Source organism: Hemicordylus capensis, chromosome 1 (genome assembly GCF_027244095.1).
Source record: "Hemicordylus capensis ecotype Gifberg chromosome 1, rHemCap1.1.pri, whole genome shotgun sequence".
Lineage (NCBI taxonomy): Eukaryota > Metazoa > Chordata > Lepidosauria > Squamata > Cordylidae > Hemicordylus > Hemicordylus capensis.
In genome coordinates this window covers 84,985,228-85,009,917 of record NC_069657.1, presented here as the reverse complement: position 1 = coordinate 85,009,917, position 24,690 = coordinate 84,985,228, and the positions used below count along the sequence as shown (strand labels likewise).

Sequence of the window (24,690 nt, the reverse complement as noted above, 5' to 3'; positions counted from 1 at the left end):
GGTAGATACTATAAATACTTGTCTGAGGGAGGGGCAGGATACCTCCTTGCCTTAAGGAGGCAATTATTAGACCTCTTCTGAAGAAGCCTGTAGGGATGTGCACGGAACTGGCTGGCCCGGTTTGTTTCGAGTTCAGATTGGACTCTAAACTGACTGGGCCAGTTCAGTCTGGCACCCCCTCGAACCCCCCCCCCCCCGGTTTGGTTCGGTCTGTGGGAGTCTGCGGACCTTTTTATTTTTATTTATTTATTTATTACTTTTTTTAAAAAGTCACTTAACTCCTCCAGGGGAGTTGTTGGAGGCGGCGGTGTGTGTGTGTTTTCCACGGAGGTTCCCCCTCCTCCTGCCGGTCTCAATGCAGCCCGAACTCTTCAGCCCATTCGGGCCTTCTCTCTCGGAGTGGTGGCCATTTTGGAGGCCACTGCTCCTGCTCAATTGACCTCTGAGAGGCCTGGCATGACCCAGGCCTCTCAGAGGCCAATTGCACAGGCACGGTGGCCTCCAAAATGGCCACTGCACTGAGGGGGAAGGCCCAAACGGGTCAGAGAGCTGGCCAAACGGGCCTATTTGGGCTGCATTGAGGCCGGTGGGGGGAGGGGGAACCTCTGCGTCCCTCCCGCCACCTCCAACAACTCCCCTGGAGGGAGTAAGTGACATTTTTAAAAATTAGTTAAAAGAGGGGGGGAAAGGTCTGCGAACCCCTGAACAGTCAGGTGGGGGGTGTTTGGTCCAGTGTTGGACCGAACAGGTGGTGGTTCGGTTCAACCCTGGACTGTTGAACCAAACCTTTTTGACGTCGAGCCGGTTTGCACATTCCTAGAAGCCTGCATTGGATCAGAGTTAAGCACTTCTAGTCCTGTCTCCAACTTTCCAAGGCTGAGCAAGGTAATTGAGAGGGTAGTGACCTCCTGGCTCCAGAGACGCATTTCAAACTCAAACTTTCGTGTGGGCTGCAACCTTGGTCGGCCTGATGGATGAGCTCCAATTAAGAATTGACAGAGGGAGTATGGCTCTGTTGGTCCTTTTGGATCTCACAGCGGTCTTTAATACTATTGACCATAGTATCCTTCTGGAGCGTCTGAGAGGATTGTGGGTAGTGGTGTGCACGGAACCGCCACGGCGCGGTCTGGCACTGAGGGGGGGTCTACCTTTAAGGGTGGGGGGTAGTACTTACCCCTCCCGCGGCTCTTCCCCCTCCGGCACTGCATTTAGGAACAAAGTTTCAGGGGCGGCAGCGTTCCTCCCTGCTGCCCCTGCCCCCGTCGTTGCCCGGAAGTCTCGGAAATACAAGCATGCAGGTGCTCGTTGCGGCGCGCGTGCGCCGCATACGTCACACACACACTGCATGTGACGTATGCGGCGTGCGCACGGTGGCAACAGGCGTGCACCGCGACGAGCGCATGCGTGCTTGTATTTCCGGGACTTCCGGGCAACGACGGGGGCAGGGGCAGCAGGGAGGAACGCTGCCGCCCCCGAAACTTTGTTCCTAAATGCAGCGCCGGAGGGGGAAGAGCCGCGGGAGGGGTAAGTACTACCCCCCACCCTTAAAGGTAGACCCCCCCTCAGTGCCGGACCGCGCCGTGGCGGTTCCGTGCACACCACTACCCACAACCCTCTCAGACGCTCCAGAAGGATACTATGGTCAATAGTATTAAAGACCGCTGTGAGATCCAAAAGGACCAACAGAGCCATACTCCCTCTGTCAATTCTTAATTGGAGCTCATCCATCAGGCCGACCAAGGTTATCAGTATTTTGATGACACCCAAATCTATTTCTCCATGTCAGTATCATCAGGAGAAGGCATAAACTCCCTAAATGCCTGCCTGGAGGCAGTTGGGGTATAGCTATAATTGAGCGGAGGGTTCACAGCCCCCCCAGCTCCACCCCTCCCAATTTTCTTTAGTTTCCCATCCCAGACCCCATCTCTACAAGCCTGGGCTACCCTTCTGTATTTGTCCTTGGTGGCCTCCCCTTCCTTCCATCTGTTACACATGTTTTTAATGAAAGGAGATATATAAATTTAAAAATAACAATGTTCTTTTTAAAAATTCAGCATATCAGTACACCTTTTTTGCAGTCACGTGGGTTATTTTAGATCTCTCTCTTTTTCCCCCCCTCATTGATTTGCAACTGTCCCTTTAGTAACTTTAGAAATTAAGCAAGACCTCCCAGTTTCTAGGATCGAATTCATTCCTAGCCTGAAAGGAATAGCTTTAGTAGTTCAACAGCACTGAACAAATCTGCCTATTCTACCAGCTGTGTCCATATACTCTTAGAAGGTACAGAGATGGAACTTTGGGTCTTGATCCCCTCCCCTGTTACTCCCCCCGCCACACACCAATTTTTGTGTCTAGATAGTCTCAATTAAATAAGGCTTCAGGGTCACTTAGTGCAAAGTACGCCTGGTGCCTCACCCCCAGTGTATATTACAAATCAATATCTGTGTCTAGCTGTGAAGGTGAGTGCTGCTGACGAGAGCCATGAGCTAGGCTGGTGTCACAATCAGGAGAGGGGGAGGGTCATGAAGCTTCTTCTGTTAGATCTACCACCTGACTTTCCTCCCTGAGCTGTGCTCTGAAGTATCTGGGTCACACCCACACATACACCAGGAAAGGTTTGAAATGCATTGATAGACCCATTGGATGTTGCCTTGTCTGTTGCTAAGTAGAGATGTGGCTCCACCTGGTGGTGAGTAGCACATCTTTCATTTGTTCTGACTTTCCCACCATTGCCACATGCCACCATATGTGGTGGTAGACCAGTGGCAGAACAGCATGGAACTTCTTATGTTCTGTTCAGGATGCCCAGAAGAGCTGGGATCTTCTTATGAGGGTAGAACCTTAAACAGACATCCTGATTTTTTAAGCACCTTAAGTTGCACTGTTGCTGATTAACATGTCATTGATATACTGTACATCTTTTTAATCAAATCAAAAGGAGTTTAATCAATTAATCCACTGTACATTCTGATTCACTGTACACTGCAGCTTTACTCTTAAGGCATATTTGTCTGTTTCTTATGGCCAAATGAGACAGCTTTCAGGCAGAAAGTCTGTGTTTATTACCCTCAGACATCACCCTACCAATAGTTGAGTTAGATACAGAAAGCAGTCGACTTTATAGTCCGTACTTACTGAAGTTTTGTTTTTAATGGTCAAGGTTGCAAAGTTTGATGTTTTTTATCCTGGGCTTCTTGTTCTGAGTTCCTAACTCCTCTTTATGGGGCTGGAGAACTTCAGCCTTCCAACTGTTTTTGGACTACAGTCTCCATCGTCCCCAGCCACAGTGGCCAATAGTCAGGAATGATGGGAGTTGTAGGCCGACATGTGCAGGAGGGCTGAAGCTGGGCAGCCCTGGTTTATATGAATAAGGAATTCCACAGTGTTTCAGACCATCCTTGTTTCTTTGCTGACTATTTTTGGGTCACCATCACTCTGTTTTATGAGCGCCACCTACTAGAAGTAAGAATCTTGGACTTAGGAACATAGAAGCTGCCTTTTACCGAGTCAGACCATTGGTCCATCTAGCTCAGTATCATCTACACCAGGGATTCTCAACATTGAGTTCCCAGATGTTATTGAACTTCAACTCCCATAATCCCCAGCCAAAGGCCACTGGGCCTGGGGATTTTGGGAGTTGAAGTCCAATAACATCTGGGAACCCAACGTTGAGAATCCCTGGTCTACACAATTTGGCAGCAACTTCTCCAAGGCTGCAGGAAGGAATCTCTCTCACGCCCATTTTGGAGATGCCAGGAAGGGAACCTGGAACCGTCTTCATGCAAGCATGCAGGTGCTCTTCCCAGAGCAGCCCCCTCCCCTAAGGGGAACATCTTATAGTGCTCACGTGTGTGGTCTCCCATTCAAATGCAAACCAGAGTGGACCCTGCTTAGCAAAGGGGACAATTCATGCTTGCCACCACAAGACCAGCTCTCTTCCGGTTTCTGTGGTCTACAAAAGGTAGTAGTTGTGTCCCAGAGTGGTTGTATTTTCTTTCGGCTCGCTTCAGCCTCTGGAATATGGGGTCTGCACTGAGTACTGCTACATACTGAGTACTCTTTTTGCCATCCATAGACCTGTCTATTGGCAATGAACATTTAACTTGTCAAGGGTAGAGATGTCATACCTCTGCTGTGGGGAGTTAGAACCCAATACAGAATACAGGGTTTCCAGGGCAAACATTTCGAAAAGGAAGCCTGGTTGTGTCATGATGACAGGCAATGGCTGGGGCTTGCTGACCACTCTCTTTATATCCCCAGAGTCCATCTGTCTCACAGTGATGCCTTGCCTAGCCTCCAGGGCAGCCAGCCTGGCCGTTGGGGAGCCTGCAGGATAAAGCACAGGCCAGCAGTATATAAGTATGTGGTCTTTTTACTAGTTTGCCTGAGTTCTATAGTGCTGATAGCTGCAGCTTTGGTTACTGCTGAGCAAAGGTCCTCTTCTTTGCTACCTATGCTCTTCCCCATGGTACCCTCTAGAGTTTGCACTAACTGAAGCCTCTGAACCAAAAGCCTGCTTACTGGGTCTGCATGCATCACTAACCTTTGTGTAGAGGAGCATAACGTGGGATTGAATCTGCAAATCTCTGTGTGTGTGTGTGTGTGTGTTGGTTTCTCTTTTAATATATGCACAGTAGTGCAATAATCCTTCCTTTCCACAGATATATCAACAGTCTCAACTGGTGCAGAAGGAACAAGTGTTTAATTGTAAACCACCCTGAGCCATTTTGGAAGGGCGGTATATAAATCAAATAAATAAATAAATAAAGTGTGTCCATTTTCAAGGGGGAGAACCCATTAAATACGGGCACAGCAAAAGTTCCTCTCTCTTCCAACCCATTATGTTTGTGATAAAATAAATAATCCATTTCAAATCTGTTTCTTACTCCCCATCACTTCTTGGCATTTGGATAAGATTGAGTGGAGTGGGATATATGTACCGTGAAACCTATCCCTTTTGATTGATCTTGAGAAACAAGACTTTCTTCCAGCAGGTGGCCCTAGATTGGAGGGTCAGTTGGCCTTGGTCCAGAAAGCCCAGAAAGGTCCATATGGAGTGGCCCCTAATCTCCGCTCTTTTGCCTGTTGTAATACAATAAGGAGCTTAATTATCTGACAGAGAACTTTTACTGTTTCAAAATGCTCGCTCTCTTCTTCTAAAAATTTAAACGGCTAGTTTGAGCTGCTTAAAACCATGTCAAGAATAGGAGAGAAATATCTGGGCCTGCCTTGCATGATTTGTGCCCCCCACCCTTTTCTCTCTTTGGTCAGTCAGCCTTTCCAGTCATCGTTCAGAGTAGGGTTAGTGCCGAAACTTCAAACAAGTGAAATTTGAAGTGAAATTCCCAAGGTGTATCATTTTAAGACTGTTCGGGCACAGCCAAATGAGTTTGGCTAAGGAAGGTGTAATTTCCCAGAAGATTTCTGCACAGCCCTGGCAGGGCACTTTCAATCTTAATGTTGCGGACTGCTAGCCTGAATTGTGAGTGACAGAATACCAGAGGGTGGGGGGGAGATCAGGTCAATCTCAGCCTAGCATGCCACCCACGCCTTAGTTTTATATTGGGAGTCTGTGCTTCCTCTGCTTTAGCAAAGATAAGAGAATCGGTCTTCCCCCACCCAAATGCTGCTTCAGAGGCAGGAACCTGCACAAATTATGCATCACCCACACCTCTAGCATTTCCCCCTAATGATCAAGAAATAGTAAACTTTAAAGCCTGCCTGAGCCTCTTCTGTATTGGCTCATTTCCCACACTTTCCAGAGTTGGGAGGGCCGCTGTCCATGGCGAGTGCATTTGTGGATTCCTGTTTACTTCCATTGTATAATTACCTAGGCAGCACATGAAGCGTTTATATTTGTTACACAGATGCTCAGAAAGACCCACTGCCAGCCATGAAGAATTTATAGCATCCTAGTTTTATTGTACTGATGCCATTCCCTGGGGGTTGAAACACACTGTCTCTCTGTTGTCTTGCTTCTGTTTGTAGACATGTGGGTGGGTAGAGGAGGGTTCTGTAGTGAATATAAGTTTTCCATCTCCACAGAGCTCTTCTTACTTCAGAAATGAGTCCTCTGTGAGACAGCAAAGGTGGAGGCCAAAACGTCTAGTGTTCCCTCTGATGCTATATGCTTTCCCTCTGCGTGGGTGAGGACAGCGCTTTGAGAATCCCTCATTCTGTTGATACCCTCAGGGGACAAATTTGGTGGTGGGTGGTGGTGGAAATAGCCACTGCCCCCCTTATATAATATAAAAAGTGTGTGTGTGTGTGTGTGTGTGTGTGTGTGTGTGTGTGTGTATAATGTATGTAGTAATAACAGTAGTAAATGTGCCATATGCAGCATATATGGCAATTGCATGCAACATAACCAACATCCAAATAGTAATTGTGTTTGAAACCAAAGAATGCACAGGAATATAAATGAAATTCCATAGAAAATAGACACATTGACTAGAAGCTAATCTCACCATATAAAATGCCACACCCTGTCTTTGCTTTGGATAGGAGCTGTTACAAAATTTGTGTATATGTTTTTAAAAAGATATGAAATTTCATCTATAAATCTTCAAAAATGGATAGAGATGTTGACTACTTTAGTATATTAGAGCTGCTACTAGTAAATGATTGCTAGCAACTCTTCAGAAGACTGCAGATGGTAGAAGTGACAGCTGTGTGATCCAGAGTGATTTGCTGTGACCTATTGCCCCGTGCTTATCCTAAGCCCAAGACTACAGTGCCTGCTTTGTCAACCCTACTTTGATAGTCTGTCACAAAGGATGGCAGCATTTTCAAATAGGAATGTGCATGAACCTGTTCAGAGGCCCTTTTAAGGGCCCTTGAACTGGTTCGAACAACCAGCTGCTCACCAGTTCGAAGGCGGGGGGCATACCTTTAAGGGTGGGGGAGGGTGCATGTTGCCCCCACTGGCACTCCATTTTAAAAGTGTCCATTAGGGTGGCAGTGTACCTCCCTGAACTCCATTCAGGGTGCACTGTAGGGTTGCCTTGAATCGTAGTTTGAGGCATAGTGCCTAGAAGACCCCTTTGCCCATCTACACCCTTGAATCCAAGCTTACAGAAAATAGCAGAGAGTTTGTGCATTCTGTATCACCTGAAATACAGGGCTTTGAGCGGTCTTCTGTCACCACTAAACATTGACCCGCAAGCTAGGAGCAGTGTTCCCTCTAACAGGGATTCCCAGACTACAACCCCCAGAATCCCCAGTTGCAGTGACTTTGGCTTGGGGATTATGGGAGTGGTAGTCAACAACATCTGAGCATCCCTGATCGAGGTAACAGTGGCTAGGAGTTACCACCTCACCTGTTTTGATGGCAAGAATTAAGGATTGGGAGATGTAGTACTGGACTTTAAACACCAGGGGGCATGTATGTTCTCTTTTCTAGTACAGTCATATGGGACTTGGAAAGAAGGATTTTATGTTTATCTTATTTTATTTCTGGGGCAGCCCTTATTTTTAAAATGTCTCCAGTGATGGAGCTGTATTCACTCTTTACATGCAGTGCCATAGCCTCAGTAATCTGGCTGGAGTGAATAGATGTATATGTGCATGCTCATGCCTCGTTCTTAATCGTACATAATTAGGTATAACAACAAAGAATCATAGCATCTGAAGGACGAACACATCTGTTGGATCAAAAGCTTACTGTATGTTACATAAAATGTGTTTCAGGTGCCACAAGGTCTTTGTTGTGTTTGCTGCAACATGACTACCTCTCTGGACGTCATCAGAGAGGAGAGCTGGTCTTGTGGTAGCAAGCATGACTTGTCCCCATAGCTAAGCAGGGTCTGCCCTGGTTGCATATGAATGGGAGACTAGAAGTGTGAGCACTACAAGATATTCCCCTCAGGGGATGGAGCCGTTCTAGGAAGAGCAGAAGGTTCCAAGTTCCCTCCCTGGCATCTCCAAGACAGGGCTGAGAGAGATTCCTGCCTGCAACCTTGAAGAAGCCACTGCCAGTCTGTGAAGACAATACTGAGCTAGATAGACCAATGGTCTGACTCAGTATATGGCAGTTTCCTATGTTCCTATTAGTAGTATTTGAAGGACAGGAATAGCTGCCTCCCACTCAGATAATACAGGTAGAGATGGGTCACTGTCAGAATTTTTCCTCTGGGAAGGAAGCCCTGCAGAGGCTTCCCTGGTTTAGTGCCTTTGTAGAGTGCAGCGCCCCTTCGTTGCATTTACTCATTAGTCTCTACCCTGCTTTTTCTGACACTCAGTCTTGCTCTCAGGGGAAGTTCATTTAAAAAGGGACGCTGTTAATGAGAACTTGCCAGCTTCCCTACTGGGAACTTTCTCTCACTGTAGAGATGATGCTATTAACCCTGTAGCGCACAGCAGCACCTGTTCAGTGTTTCCAGTAGGCACTGCACGGATTGTGCAAGCAAAGACACCTACCATTCTTTGCTTTGCAGTAGCCTAGAAGGAGCTATACAGACCACAAAGGCTTGCTGTGTTTTCGCTAAACTTGTTTGGAGAAGCAGAAATCAGTTCCCTAAAGGCGATAGACAAATTTCCCATCAGTTGCTAGTGCTTTTCACAATTCTGTTTCTAGTGAAACAGTTGTGTGTGTTTATTAGCTCAAACTGCAGGAATTACTTGATGGCGGTGTGTGTGAATCCTATGCTGCCATTCAATCTTGCCAGTGAGCATCCATCACTTTGGTCCTGCACTTGTAACGCAGACTGATCAGATGCAGAATCATTGTGGACTGCAAATGGATGTGTTGTACAGTACACGATGCCCAAGAAGGAATGATGTTGAAATAGTCCCAAGCATGATAGCTCAGATAATTTTCTGATAGCACACGATGCAGTTTTGCTGCTAAAGCTGAACATGGTTTGACTCTGTAAGCTTCCTAATGGAAAGTCATTAGGGAACCATATGTCTGCTGCTCTGAGTTTCTCGGAGCATAAATAATGCTGTGGAAGCTTCCTAGTTCCTTTCTGTGGTATTGCTTTGTTCACCCAACAGCCTCACTAGCAGCTGGGTTTCCTTGTTGCTGCTACTTTGGCCCTTAGCTACTGGAGGATCTGCAGAATGCACTGAACTTAAAAAAAACCATAGTATTAGACATTGCTTGTGTGGTGCAATTGAGACATATCTGTGCATCAAATAATACTTCTCTGTCCTATAATCTTGGAGCCTTCTTTGCTGCTTCCTTTCTCTTACTCCACTATCCCCATATTCTAATTTTTGCTAATTTCTGGATGATTTCTACAAAATCTGACTTGCCTCTCTGTCCTACCTGTTACAATTCTCATTCAAGGCTTGGCTGTTCTTCTTATCTTGATAATCTGTCCCTCACCAACTAGCTTGTATCTCATCTTTTCTTTCTTTTTAACTATATGGATTAGAATGTAATTTCTCAACATGTGATATACAGACCACAGAACGTATGAGATAGAGAGAAGAGAGGGAGAAGCCCAGAGAAGAGGGCCTTCTTGCCTTCATTGTTCTGTCTTTGCTGCTGTGGTTATTGCCTAGAATTAATTTAGATCATTCTCTTTTTCTTTTTTCCTGTATTTCTCTCTTACCCTCTTTTCCAATATCTTTCTTGTTCCTTCCTCTGCTCAAAAGATGGCCAAAAATAAAAATAAAAACCAGTGTGCTGCACAGTGTGCAACAATTAATATTTCCTTATAATAATTTGGGTTCAGCCCTCCTAGCTTTGGCCAACATTATATCTAACCCAGGAAGTTCTGCACCTCTGCTGCAAAAGGTGGCAACATTCCCCACAATAGATGAGACATCTGTCATATCATGGCCCTTGATGCATAGTTCTCCTTCCAACATATGACACATATTATTGTAAATATAAAATCCACTGAGGTACTTCTGAAAAATTTACACAGTTAGTGAGTATTGGCTTCTTAAAACACTGAGAAACATTTGTTCAGATTATAGCATAGGATGTAACCAGGGATGCCCACAAAATTCTCCTGAACCAGACTTGGAAATGGATTCTGGGAGCTTGCTAAACCTACCTCCAAGGAGTGCTGAACATTACAAGCAGTGTTCCCTATAACAGGGAACCCCAGATGCTGTTGCCTACAACTCCCATTATCTCCAGCCAAAGGTGATTGTAGCTGGGAATGATGGGAGTTGTAGGCAACAACATTTGGGAATCCCTGTTACAGAGAGCACTGATTACAAGCCCCCAGATCCCTTGCCGACTTGGATTAAAATGTGAACAGAGAAGAATGATCAGGTTCCCTCTTTATTTAGTGTAACAAAGTTCTGTGACTATATTATGTTACACAGGGGATGAATCCAGATGCAAAAACTAAGGGCGTGGAAGGGAAAGCCAACCCTCCATTGAGTGCCTGTGTGGGGTTGGATCCCTCTCCCAGCTTTTGGTTTTTACCCTTGCAGCATCTGAGTTCACCCCCAATTTAATATAATGGAGCCACTGAGCTCTATTACTTAACATTAAGGCCAAACTAAGGCTTTATGGAGGAAAATACTTTCTTCTGGGAACTGGAGGGGTGGGGTAAGACAATCCCCTTGAGGTCAGAGGGTTCTCTGGGGGGCATTGTGTTTCCTCCCCCTTCTTCTGTTTTCTAGTATGCACCTCTTTAAAATAGGCCTCAGAGCTAAGCAAGGGAGACAGTTCTTCTTACAGTGCCTAGAGGCTGCTTTTTCAAATTGTGGGTTGAGTCAGATTAAAAAACCAAGCTATTTCCAATTTGGGGGGAAATTATTCAATTCATTTCCAAGGAAATCCTGAAGGAACATTCTCGTAGATGTTATGTGGGGTTACATTTATGAGAACACTTCCCCAGGATTTCTTTGGAAATGAATTGAATAATTTCCCCTAAAATTGGAAATAGCTTGGTTTTTTTGATCTGATTGAATCCACAAACTGAAAAAGCAGCTTCTAAGCACAGTAAGAAGAACTGTCTCCCTTGCTTAGCTCTGAGGCCTATTTTAAAGGGGTGCACCCTAGAAAACAGAAGGTGTGTGGGAGGAAACAATCCCCCACAGGGGGCCCTCTGACCTTAAAGGATTGTCTTGTCCCTCTCCTCTATGTTCCAGTTCAACCCACCGTTCCAGTGCTCAGAGCAGAGCACTTGTTAAGCTCTTTGTGTGTGTGATGCTTCGTTTCCTAACTGGTCTTTCTGTTAGCTAGGCATCTGCAACGGTATACCACTTGTTCTGTGATTACAAGTGCTATAAAATAATGCTGATTTATATTAGAGAAAGGTTATTGTGCTTCCCTATTTCTTTTGCCTTAAGGGGTTTTAATATTGGATGTGGCTGTGTATAGCTGAGTTAGAATCATTTGTTTTCTGTGCATCACAGCTGTGATTATTTCAAGAGGCCAGGTGAACTTCAGGGCCAGAAAGTAAGTTGCCTTGTAAAACCATCCTTTTTAACAGTATCCATGTTAACCCCTGCTAACTTGGCAAAGATGCACCTTTTAAGGTGGTGATTCTCTTTATTTAGCAGGGGGAGAGTAGTCCTATCCACCGTCAGCACTGTACCTCCAGTGACTGTTGCTGGTGTCTATCTTACGTTTCCTTTTAGATTGTGAGCCCTTTGGGGACAGGGATCCATCTTATTTATTTGTTATTTCTCTGTGTAAACCGCCTTGAGCCATTTTTGGAAGGGCGGTATAGAAATGGAAGAAATAAATAAATAAATAAATAAATAACCACTGGAAAAAAGTATTCCTCCATGTATGGTGAACTGTCCGCCTCAGTAAGAAAGTTTTTTCCCTTCCCATTCCGTTTTTTGTCTGAATTTTGAACTCGCCCCCTTTCTTTTGCAAGCAGGCACTTGCTGCTTGATCCCTTACACATGTTTGTTTGGAAGTACAGTCATCCCTTACCAACTGCAGTTTTCCCAATCATGATTCTGAGTATCCGCGACTGGGAAATTGTGACCACTCTTGCCAACTACCAGCTGAGTATCTGCGGCTTGGCAAGATTTTTTTTTTTTAAGTGATGGGGGGGAGTTCCTGCAATTTGGGGGGCTTCAGAGGTTCAATCCGCTCATTCCTCTTGCTGACCCTGCCAACTCCCCGTTATTTAAAGTGACTTGGAGTGGTTGGGGGGGGTGTCCAAATTTTCAAGAGGTTCCATTTGCTCACTCCTCTTGCTTATTCTTGATAATTTTAAGGGATTCCGGGTGATTTTTTGGCAAAACGTTTTGGTATTTCTTCTTTGATTTTTTTGGTCTTTTCACAACTGCAGTTCGCCTAACTCCCTGTTTCCCACTGATTTCAATGCTCGGCAACAGCAAATTTGTCAATGGCAAGTTTTTGCTGGAATGGAACCCTAGCGGTTGTTGAGAGATGACTGTAAGCCCTATTGATTTCAATGGATTTCATTTCAAAACATGCATGCTTAGGATTGCAACCTATTCCTAATCATATTCAGAATCTCCTTGAACTCTGGAGGACTCTCCCCCCTAAGGAAGTGTTTCCTGTTGATTTGTGAATTGCTAGAGACCATTCCCAATAGGGCTAATCCTCAACAGAGCTGATGGCATATTGTCTATCTTCGCTTGCATATTTAAAGGTCTTTTAATATGTTCAGAACATTCTGAGTGTAGGGTGCATGTGCAGTTTCTTCAACCTCAGTATATGATGACAAATCACAATGAAACGTGTTATTCAGTTGCCTCATGAAAAAAAGTGAATAGTATTTTCCAGTCGTTTAAAGGCCAGTTCTAGCCGGTGTGGGATTGTGGGTAGTATCAGATGAGAACTAAGGGGATCCAAGTTCAAATCCCCACTCAGCCATGAAATTCACTAAGTGGACTTGGACTAGTCACTCAGCTGTCAGCCTAACCTGCTTTGCATGTTTGTTGTGAAGATAAAATGGAGGTAGGCCCCTGGACATGACGTGTACAAAACCCTGAGGGAAAAGTGGAATGAACACATCATTTAAAAATAAGCTCATAAAAAGGAAGGGGAGATGGTTCCCCGTCCCCCCCAGGAGAATCTACAGCTACATTAGATCAACATAGTATAGAAGAATCATCTGATTCAAAAAAAGTAGGAAGTGGGTTAGACTCTTTTATGTAACAATGTAAATATTTTTCTGTGAACTGCATTTTCATATTTGTCTACCGAGGAGAAATGTGGCACTCCCTATAGTTCCAAAACTTTCAACTAAATGAAAAACTTTGCCCTGGAATCTTATACTAGGGGCCAGTTCCTGTGTCATGCTAACTGTGTTGTTGCCATTTTCATGTGGTCGCTTTTCCCACACTGATCCAGCACTTTTAAATGCAGAAGGTCACATGGGAGAGGCCAATACATGCCACCGCTTCCCTCTCAGTCCTTGTCTGGAGGAGTGTAGTTACTCTCCTTACACCAGGTCCTCGTCTGTGACGTGTGCATTTCTGAGAATGGTACCTCAGCCTTGTTGCATGGAAGGCTTGCCTCTGATTTGCATAGGCTTTGGTCTGCATTTATGGGAGGGATCGCCTGTTAGCACTGTGGTTTTTGCTTGAGTGTATGAGATGGAAACTTGTGCTGCGTGGCTGGGCTGCAGGAGGCAAGACCACTGTTCAGCGCTCTGTCCAAACCACATGTATGTTTAGAAGAAGAACTTGGCCCTCAGTAGAGACGGAGAGTGGCTGAAGGTTGACTACGCTTTTAAAGAAAGATGTTTACAGATTAAGACCTAGAGTGCAAGCACTTTGTTAATTCCCAGACTTAGCACTGTGTTTGTGTCATCTGCATTCTGGTGAGTGCATGTGAATGGCACCTGGTACCATAGTGCCAGGCCAAGACCTCAATTTCTGGGTGTCCCAAGTAAGAAATTTGAAAGAGCCTCACCCACCATATGAGATGTAGCATCCGTTTCTGCTTTTCAGTGAAACTCTTCATTATTCTTGTTTCCATCTCCATTGCCATCATTACTTTGTTGACAGATGGGGACTAAAAGTTCCGGGATGGTGTTCTGCTTGTCATGCAACAAGTGAGAAACCTGGGGAAAACTTCTAGGAGTAGTTTGCCTAATTTCCCACTAAATCTACAACTCTTTCTCAACCCTTCCTTCTCTAGTTGGAACCTGCTAAGTCTAAGAACGCTAGCCAGCTAGCAAAATAAACATAGTCAACATTGGTCAGCATAATCAAGGGTCTGTTTTCAGCACTGAATCTTGCCTGCCTGCTCTGGACCCCAAATCATTAGCCTAGCTGTACACTAAGTGGGCACTCAAAAGGTTCATTTCTAATGGGAAAGACTTTTGGAAAGGATGGAGGATTAGAACCAGACTATGGCCAGTGGCTAGCGTCTTCAGATATGGAACCTAGCTTAACTTGGGGCTAAGAAGAGCCTAGCAGAGGTGATTACTGCAGTCTAGGTGTGAGCTGAGCTTCCTTTTGAGTCCTCGGCTTTGGAGACTTGTTTCAGTATGTCTGTAAGGACAAAGTAAGCTGTTGAATTTTAGTATGCATAGACAAATAAGAAGTGATATTTGTCATGACTACATTTGTAGTCATGGCAAGGATAGGAGATGTGACTATTCCTTGATTGTGCTCTTGGCTGATACCTCCTGTGAGTGCATTCCTTTCCAGACTATCATGCTCAAAATGGTAATCTAGAAAATCTGAATTGTTTCCCCTTCCACTTCTGTGTTAGGAATAAAGTATGAGAGGTAGAATCTCTGCTTGAATCTGCTTTTATTAGAATGACATTTTAGTCAAGAGATTAAAAACTGGCACCGCAATAAATCAGTTGACAGATCTTAATTTTTTTAAAAAAAAATGTTAATCCAAGTACTTATAAAAACTACAGATAGCCAGCACTATCTTGAGACATGCCCCCTGCATGAGAGAGAATGTAGAATACCTCTTTTAAGATAGCACCTGCTGTAACACAAGAGCATCAACTACAAGCAAAGAGAATGCCTCTCTTTTTATTATTATTAGTAGTAGTAGTAGTAGTATTAATTATTACATATATATCCCGCTCTTCCTCCAAGGAGCCCAGAGCGGTGTACTGCATACTTGAGTTTCTCTTTCACAACAACCCTGTGAAGTAGGTTAGGCTGAGAGAGAAGTGACTGGCCCAGAGTCACCCAGCTAGTTTCATGGCTGAATGGGGATTTGAACTCGGGTCTCCCCGGTCCTAGTCCAGCACTCTAACCACCACTTTTCTCAAACAAATGTTCTTGTATGTTAACGGTCCAACTTATGAGTTAATTTTATAAGGGCATTTAAACTCTGTTCTGTTCGAGTCTTTTGAAGCATTCAGATAACGGCTATGCCATTATAAAAATGTGCATTAGATATGTTTCTTTGTGAGTTAAAACTTCTGTTCTTGCCACTTGAGCAGCTGAGGCTTTTAGAAAAATGCCTGCAATTGCAAGTCTTGTGTTAAGTGCCATGAAAATCATTACCTACAATGCACATCCTCTTCTCCGTTATTCTCCTTGCTGAGACTTGTCTCAATTGGAAGGGGGTGGGGGGAGTTCCAGTGCCATTATTTGAATTTTAGTAGATAGAGGCAGCTGCTGCCTGTTAGTCACCCCTTCTCTTCTTGCCCTTTTTAGTAGAACCTTTTCCTGGGATTTGTATTTGAATGTATCGACCAAGGCTTGCTTACATGATTGCCCTCCAGCCTGGCAAAAGAGGTCTGATGCTCAGAGTAGATCTCATGGAAGCTTGCTCATGTCAGTTTGGGGGGCAATGTGTTTTGTCTCAATACAGGATATAATGCTGAAGAGTCAAGAGATTTGAGGTCATTCACACAATCAAAAACTGTTCTACCTGTGTTTGGGAGCTGTGTGTGCTCCCAGTTTTCGGTTGTGTGGAAGCAAGGTAGGAGGAAAACCTTGGGTAGCTTTTCTTCCTACCTTCCTACCTCTTCCTTTTCTTCCTACCTTGCTTCCACACAATCACTTCTATCCAGGTTTTCCTCTTAGCTTGCTTCCACACAGCCAAATATACTAGAAGCACACAGAGCTCCCAAACGCAGGTAGAACACAGTTTTTGATTGTGTGAATGACCTCTGTATTTCTTCCTTCGTCCAAGAAATTCTGGAAGTTTGCACTGTGGTGTTCAAGGTTTCGACTTACAATAGCCCTGAGATCGATTAGGCTGAAAGGTTACAACTTGCTCAAGACCACACAGTGAGCTTCATAGCTGAGCAGAAATTGGAATCTAGGTACCCCATATCCAGGACCCGCACTCCAGCCATTGTGCCATATTGGCACTCAAAACTGGGTGGTTTCACTTCCAGAGCCATTTCAACTTATAATAGCACAATGGTAGGATATGGGTAGACTCGGATTTCTGAGAATAGGGGTACAAGGGTACAAGAGACCATATTACTCCTGTATTGAAGGAGTTACACTGGCTGCCGATATGTTTCCAGGCAAAATACAAGGTGCTGGTCATAACCTATAAAGCCCTAAATAGCTTGGGCCCTGAGTATTTAAGAGAACGTTTTCTTTGTCATGAACCCCGCCACCGCCCATTGAGATCATCAGGAGAGGTCCGTCTGATTTTGCCACCAGCTCGTCTGGTGGCTACTCAGGGACAGGCCTTCTCCGTGGCTGCCCCGAGGCTTTGGAATGCACTCTCTAGTGCAATAAGAGCCTCCCCATCTTTGACAATTTTTAAAAAGTCTCTAAAGACACATCTGTTCAACCAGGCTTTTAACTGATATTGTTTTAATTATTTTAATGTTGTTTTTAGAATATTGTTTTAAAAATTGTTTTTAAATTGCTGTGTTTTAAGTTTTGCTTTGTTTTGTTTTGTTTTTAACTAACGTTTTATCTTTGTTTTTATCTGGTTGTGAACCGCCCAGAGACGTAAGTTTTGGGCGGTATAAAAATGTTGAAATAAAATAAAATAAAATAAAATAAAAAATAAATAAGGTGGCTGTCCAGTGCTCCATGTATCTGTTATACATGGTCTGCTGCCTTCACATTAAAGGCGGCTGATATTAGCATTTGAAAGGAGAGTGTGATAAATTATGCTTTGTCTAGAGTGAAGAAGATAAATATACTTGTCCATATTCTGGGCTTTTGCTGGAAAAAGCCAAGTCAAGGTCTTGATCGAACTAATGTGTCCTGCTGCTTCTCCTGAGCTAGAAGAGAACTCCTGTGCTTCCCTTCTTAGAAACAGTCACAGGAATGGACCTGAAAAACTATACTAGCTGGGGAAAGAGCTGCTGTTGCCATCGGGGTGTACAAGACTGAGAGCCTGTCTTGGCAGCAGTGCTCAGTTCTCTGCAAAAGCTATTTGGCCTTTTGTCGGCAGCAGATCCTGTTATGGGGCATTGCTTATGTCAGTAACAGTGATGCTGTGGAGACTTGGACCCTTCTCTCTACTATGGTTAACGATATCCTGTGTGAGGTTTTTGAGATATCCATCAGCAGAGCAGTAAGGCAGATGGCTGAGTGCCTTAGAACTTCCCTCTCTTGCCTTTCAAACGGCACTAAAATGACTAAGGCTAACCGTCAGTCCAGCTGTGGATGGGTTGAGGAACATGACACTTGTGCTAAAGTTGCATTGTGACCTCCTGGTCATGGCTTCGATGGTGTAGATACAGATCTTTCCTTGTTCTTTCTTAAACGGCAACATATTCTCAATACAAATCGCCAGATGTTGCTCCTGTACAGAATGATTCTAAATGAATGGGGGGCTACCCAGCAGAAGCAGTTGATGGATTCTGCTCAGTAACTGTTGTTTTACAACTAAATTCTTCTAGGAACTATGGGAAGTAATTGCATAAAAATGTACTAGGAGAGGAGAGCCGGTCTTGTGGTAGCAAGCATGACTTGTCCCCTTAGCTAAGCAGGGTCCACCCTGGTTGCATATGAAAGGGAGAATAGAAGTGTGAGCACTGTAAGATATTCCCCTCAGGGGATGGGGCTGCTCTGGGAAGAGCAGAAGGTTCCAAGTTCCCTCCCTGGCTTCTCCAAGATAGGACAAGATTTTTAGGACAAGATTTTTTTTAATTGAACCAACAAACTACCAAAGTATACAGTACGTTGCTGAGAGAGATTCCTGCCTGCAAGCTTGAAGAAGCCGCTGCCAGTCTGTGAAGACAATACTGAGCCTAGATAGACCAATGGTCTGACTCCGTATATGGCAGCTTCCTATGTTCCTATGTACTATTTAAAATATGGGGAGGAATTGGCCTTCAGGCCCCAACAGATTAATCTATGAGGCTGTTCACACACGTGCAGCAAAGATTGGGCTTGCTGCCTTAGCCCAAATGTTGCTGCGCATGTGAACTGTCGGGAGCCAAGCAGCTCCTGCCGGCAGCACAGCAGCAAACCCGCCTCTGGAGCCCACCTCCAAAATGAGGTTAAGGGAGCATGCTCTCTCTTAATTCCATTTTGTTGGTCGTCTGCCAGCCCCGACTGCTTGCAGCCAGGGCTGGAAGATTGCAGGGCATCCAGTTTGCATCAGGTGGTGGTGGGGTTTCCCCACAATGCACTGCGCACTTACACAGTGCATTATGGGATTTCCGGAGGTTGGGGCGATGCTGCTGCCGGGGAGAGCTGGAGTCCATGTAGGTGTGTGATCTGCACGCCCAGCATGGATGGGGCAATCATCTGCAGGGGAGATAAGGTTTTACAGCCTTCCTCCCCATGTGCCCCAAGCGTTTTCTCGGGGACAGTGAGAAAGGGCTCTATATAAGTTAAGAAATGTGTGTTGTTGCAGATACATCGTGCTTTACACAGCATGTGCACACGAAGTGTGGATGACAAACACCTACATACATGGGGATGCTGGCCCAGTCAAAGTTTCCAGACAATGTCTATGAAAAACCATTGTGGTTAGAGTGTTGGGATTGGACCAGGGAGACTCAGGTTCAAATCCCCGCTCAGCCAGGAATCTTACTGGGTAACCTTGGGCCAGTCTCATGTTCTCAGCCTAAACTATTTCACAGAGTTACTGTGAACATAAAACAAGGTTGGGGAACCATGTATACTGCCCTGAGCTTCTTTGTAGGATGGGCTAAAGTGTGATAAAATAAAGTGTGATAAAATAAATAATAAGATGCATGTAAAATTGAATTGGTTATCCACAGTTCATATGATTATTTAGTATATTCACAGCTTGCAAAAATATATAACTTATCCCTACAATCAGGCTCTGTACCACTTGTAGGAAACTTGGAAAGTAGCCAATGTAACACCGATTTTCAAAAAGGGATCCGGGGGGAACCGGGAAATTGCAGGCCAGTTGGCTTAATATCTGTTCCAGGCAAATTGATGGAAAGTATTCTCAAGGATAAAATTGTTAAGTATATAGAACAATAGGTCCTACTGAAGGAGAACCAGCATGGCTTCTGCAAAGGTAAATCTTGCCTCACCAACCTTTTGGAGTTTTTTGAGAGCGTCAAGAGGTGTGTAGATAAAGGTGAACCAGTTGACATAGCATAGCTGGACTTTCAAAAAGCTTTTGACAATGTTCCTCATAAGACACTTGAGAAAACCTAGCTGTCGTGGGATAAGGGGGCAGGTTCCTGTGTGGATTGGTAAGTGGTTGAAGGGCAGGAAACAGAGGGTAGGAATAAATGGACTGTTCTATAAATGGAGGGAAGTAAGAAGTGGGGTTCCCAAGGGATCTGTACTGGGACCAGTGCTTTTTAATTTATGCATAAATGTTATAGAGCAGCGAGGTGGCCAAATTTGCAGAAGAAACCAAACCATTTAGGGTGGTGAAATCCAAAAGAGATTGAGAGGGGTCCAGACGGATCTCTCCAAACTGGGTGAGTGGGCAACAAAATGGCAAATGTGGTTCAGTATTAACAAGGGTAACGTGATGCATATTGGGGCAAAAACCCCAACTTCACATATACGCTGATGGGGTCTTAGCTGTCGGTGACTGACCAGGAGAGGGATCTTGTGGTCATAACATAAGAACAGCCCTGCTGGATCAGGCCCAAAGCCTATATAGACAGCATCCTGTTTCACACAGTGGACCACCAGATGCCTCTGGAGAGCCCACAGGCAAGAGGGCATATGCATGCCCTCTCTCCTGCTGTTGCTCCCCTGCACCTGGTATTGAGAGGCATCGTGCCTCTGAAGCTAGGGGTGGCCTACAGCCACCAGACATGGTGGACAGCTCATTGAAAGTGTCAATATGCGGCAGCTGTGAAAAAGATTCCATGCTTGTAAACATTAGGAAGGGGATTGAGAACTAAACTGCTAATATTATAATGCCCTTATACAAAACTATGGTGTGGCCACACTTGGAGTACTGCATATAGTTCTGGTCACCATATCTTAAGAAGGACATTGTAGAACTAGAGAAGGTGCAGAGAAGAGAAACCAAGATAATTAGGGGCCTAGAGCACCTTCCTTAACGTGGAGAAAGTTGATAAAGAGAACTTTTTCTCCCTCTCACATAACACTAGAACCAGGAGTCATCCCATGAAACTGATTGCCAAGAAATCCAGGACCAACAACAGGAAGTACTACACACAACACATAAGTAACTTATGGAATTCTCTGCCACAAGATGTGGTGACAGCCAACAGCCTGGATGGCTTTAAGAGGGGTTTAGATAAATTCATGGAGGAGATGTCTATCAACGGCTACTAGTCGGAGGGCTATACGCTAGCCTCAGAGGCAAGATGCCTCTAAATACCAGTTGCAGGGGAGCAACAGCAGGAGAGAGGGCATGCCTTCAGCTCTTGCCTATGGGCTTCCAGTGGCATTTGGTGGGCCACTGTGTGAAGCAGGATGCTGGACTTGATGGGCCTTGGGCCTGATCAAGCAGAGGTGTTCTTAAGTTCACATACAAGCCCTATTCAGACATTATATTGTACATGCATATAGGTGTCTGTACACGTGTACATGTAGCCTGAATGATGTATGTTCATCTTAAAAGTGAATCTGGGTACAGACCCCTTCAAATGCTTGGGTACAAATAGGAATTGTACTATTGTATGTGCATTAAACATAATGTTGGAGTACCTGCACGTGTGTATAGATCTATACACGTGTACACTGTACACAGGTAGTGTATGCATTGAACATAACATGTGAATATACAGCATGAGGTATGGAGCAACTCTCTGTTTTCTCTTACTGGGTATGAAAATAACTGTTAGAAGTTTTAGCATTTGCAAATTAAAATATGGATTTTTAACCCAAGTTTAAATATTAGAGTATTCAGGAACATAGGAAGCTGCCATATACCACGTCAGACCATTGGTCTATCTAGCTCATTATTGCCTACACAGACTGGCAGCGGTTTCTCCAAGGTTGCAGGTAGGAATCTCTCTCAGCCCTATCTTGGAGATGCCAGGGAGGGAACCTGGAACCTTCTGCTCTTCCCAGAGTGGCTCCATGCAGGGGTCCCCAACCTGCGGCCCTCCAGATGTTGCTGAACTACAATTCTCATCATCTCTGCCACAATAAGTTGTTGCTGGGGGTGATGGGGATTGTAGTTCAGCAACATCTGGAGGGCCACAGGTTGGGGACCCCTAAGGGGACTATGTTACAGTGCTCACACTTCTAGTTTCCCTTTCATATGCAACCAGGGTGGACCCTTCTTAGCTAAGGGAACAAGTCATGCTTGCTACCACAAGACCAGCTCTCCTCTCTTCAGGTTCAGCATTGTGGTTAACCATACTTGGTTGGTTTGTCCTTTTAGGCTGTGTTCCAAACTATGCATTATTTTCCCCCCCTGTTACTTTGTAGAAAAGAAATGATTGTCTTCATTAAATATTGAAATTTATTTCTGGATGGAGGTATTGTAATATTTATATTAATCAGTTAAAGGGACGATTGTTAAACAATTGGACTACAATCCTAAACTCATTTACTTGGAAGTAAACTCCAATGAATGGTGTAAGAAAACCTTGAATGACAGAAGTTCTTTTACTGAGGCAGTGCCCAAGGAAGGGTGAGGGTGTGCAAGTGTCACCCCACTCCCCCCCAGACAGATAACTCATTCTCCATCACTGGATCCCTGTGACTAAGCACTTTTGACATACTCAGAGTGTTTTTCTCTATTGTCATTTATTCTGCTGTTATTCACTAGTCAGAAAAACACAAACATAATTCTGCCAGCTTCTGGAAACTATAACTGAACCATAAAACAGAGATTAAAATAAAACTGCATTTCTGAGCATGCTTATTTGAAAGTTAACACCATCAAAAGGCAGAAATTGTGTTTTGGATGGTTGCATAAATGTGAAAGATATGGTTATTTGTCTTTCAGGGGTGTAACATGGGACAGAGCTTGCCCGTGCCTGCTCCCCAAATGCACTTTGCTTTGCCTGTGGCCCCATTTCTTTTTTTTTTAGTACTGCTGTTACTGAGGAAAAACAAATATTTACCTACTTGGGGGTGGAGGGGAAGGGTCAAGCCTGCTAGGTAATTACAGCATAAACTATTTTATTGATGTAATGTCCACATGCACATTTTTCACATGCATTGTTGTTTGTTATTTTATTTTATGCATTTATACTCCACCCAAAACAAGCACCTCATGGCAGTCTACAGTGGGTTAGAACTATAGCAATAAACTCAACAATTAAAAACAACTGATCAAAATTAAAATCACATTTAAAATCAAATATAAAATACAGTCCCAAAGTAATGGTGTGATTAACAAGGATAGAAGCCTATTAATCTCATCCACGATTGACTCTGGCACATTTTGCCCATGCCTATCATCCAGGCTCAAGAGGAAACTTAGCATAAGTACTGTGCAAAATGGGATTGAAATAGGGAGAAAAAGAAATGTAGCAAAAGCAGCATGGAGAGTGTAGAAACGCAGCGCCTCCTCCCCTCAAATCTCCCTGCTCTCCTTCACTGTGGTTAAATCTGTAGGCATGGTGTGGTGTGTGCGCACGCGTGCCTGTGAGAAGGTGAAGTATAAGCTCCTTAATGCAGTCAAGTCAAATGCAATTGCTAGTTTGTGGCCTTGCACAGGAAGCCCCTTAGGGGGATAATTTTGCTGTCACGGAGCAGAACATCATCCGATGGCATTTTGGTTCCGCTTCAGCAGGTGAGGTTCTTCGTCTGTCACCATTCACTCAGGTAATAGAAACAGCCACAGTAGCAGAATTCCTCCTCCTAATAAAAGGCCAAGTAACAGAAGTGTTGTGCCATTCTTGCTGTTTGGATTCCTTTCTAAAGGACCTGCATGGCCGTCTGCATTATTTTTTCAGGTAATGGAGAGTCTCTTGCAAGCAAGAGCTGTGACTGATCGCAGAGTCTCCTTTCAGCAAGTAGTTCCTCTGTTTAGAGAGGAAGGAAATGAGGCAGGAGGGTGACCTTTAGCTGAAGCAAAAAAAGGTCAAGGCACTTACTGGTTGCTGTGAGGATAAAGCAGGAACAGGAGAGATGGTGGGCAAGGAGGACACTGTCCTTCTGGGTTTGGGGCTGTCGTGTCTAGGCTGTCATGTCTCCTATAGGCTTATTTTTGTCTTCTAAACATGGTGTCACAAAGCAAAAAAGAGATGCTGGCAAGGACAGCAAAGGGAGGGGAAGAGCAGGGGCGTAGCTATAATTGAGCGAAAGGGTTCAAAGAACACAGGCCCCCAGCTCCTGAGGGCCCTCTAGCTCCATCCCTCCCTATTTTCTTCATTATCTCCCTCACTCTGGGGGGCCGCCAGAGAGAGGGATGAACACGGGGCCCCTTCTCCCCTAGCTACGCCCCTGGGGAGGAGAACACAAACACAGAAGCAAACTCCTGTGGCAGGTGGTCCCAATGTCATTCCACGCACTGGGAATTCTCAGGGTCCCTTTTATAAGTGGTGCTTTTGCAGTGCTTGAAACATTAGTTGGGCCAATAAAGCATTTGTGAATTAAAGTTAGTGTGTGTGTGTGTGTGTGTGTGTGTGTGTATGAAGTTTTTTGGGTTGGTGGAATAGCTTGCTGTTCCATAAGTATTATAGTTCTCTTGTTTTTTATATTTCTTAGTCTGCAAGAACTAGCTACGCTGAACTTAGCTGGGATTAATGTCTCTCTCATTCACTTCATTCCCGCCCTCTCTTAGAGGTAGCCGCCCTCATAGCTGCTGTAGGAGGAAGTGCTGTTAGTTGTGTGTGTGTGTTGTTTTTTTTTAAAGAGGGCTGTCATGATTTGCAGCATGGGGAGGAGGCAGAGGGATAAACAGAGCCCTCTCTCTCCAAACTAGGACCGAATCTCTCTCCAGGGCTGGCAGCCTCTCCTCTCCCTGCAGCCGCCGCTCCCCCAGCCCCAGGCTCTTCACCTGCAGGAATTTCTTTCTTCAGCTTCGGATCAGGTCACAAAGGCTCTGCCGGTCCTCCTCTCCTCTTCCTCCTCCCCTCTTTTAATGCTCTCTGCTTAGGTTTGGTTGTTCGGGGTGAGGAAATGAGAAACTTTTGGTGGTGGGAAAGGGAAATTGTGAATCTCTTTGTGAAATAACCTCACTGTGGCAAGGAAAGTTAGCCATGGTAGAGGACTAGGACAAGAGCTTTGGGGTGTGAGCATTGCTGTGACCTGCCGAGCCATGGTGTTAGAAGGTTTGGGAAGGGGTAGCAATACGGGTCACTACTACTGTGGTTGTAGCCATAGTTTTGAGGGAATTGCCATTTCAGTGTCCTGCAAACTCAGTTTGTGAGAATCCACCTTTTCTGTGCCTTGTGAACCCATCCTTGGAAAGAGAGTTGACTTTCCATCCCTGTCTGTCTGTCTGTCTGTCTGTGTCTCTCTCTCTCTCTCTTTTGTTGGCAAATATATCTGGCGGTGCAAACTTTCTTCA

The 24,690-nt window shown here is 44.7% G+C and overlaps 1 protein-coding gene across 9 annotated transcripts in view; it reads left to right on the top strand.

Annotated features, from left to right (window-relative positions):
• DGKZ (diacylglycerol kinase zeta) overlaps nucleotides 1-24,690 on the top strand; it is a 202,983-nt gene that overhangs the window by 78,435 nt on the left and 99,858 nt on the right. For 3 of the 9 annotated variants that reach the window (XM_053305630.1, XM_053305666.1, XM_053305649.1), the window contains one exon: nucleotides 4,261-4,359. The exons of 5 other annotated variants lie outside the window; for them this stretch is intronic. In XM_053305630.1, coding sequence (XP_053161605.1) covers nucleotides 4,261-4,359 — 99 coding nt within the window. Of the gene's footprint in view, nucleotides 1-4,260; nucleotides 4,360-24,070; nucleotides 24,211-24,690 lie in introns of those variants that run through there. One more of the 9 variants, XM_053305620.1, reaches the window with a different exon arrangement.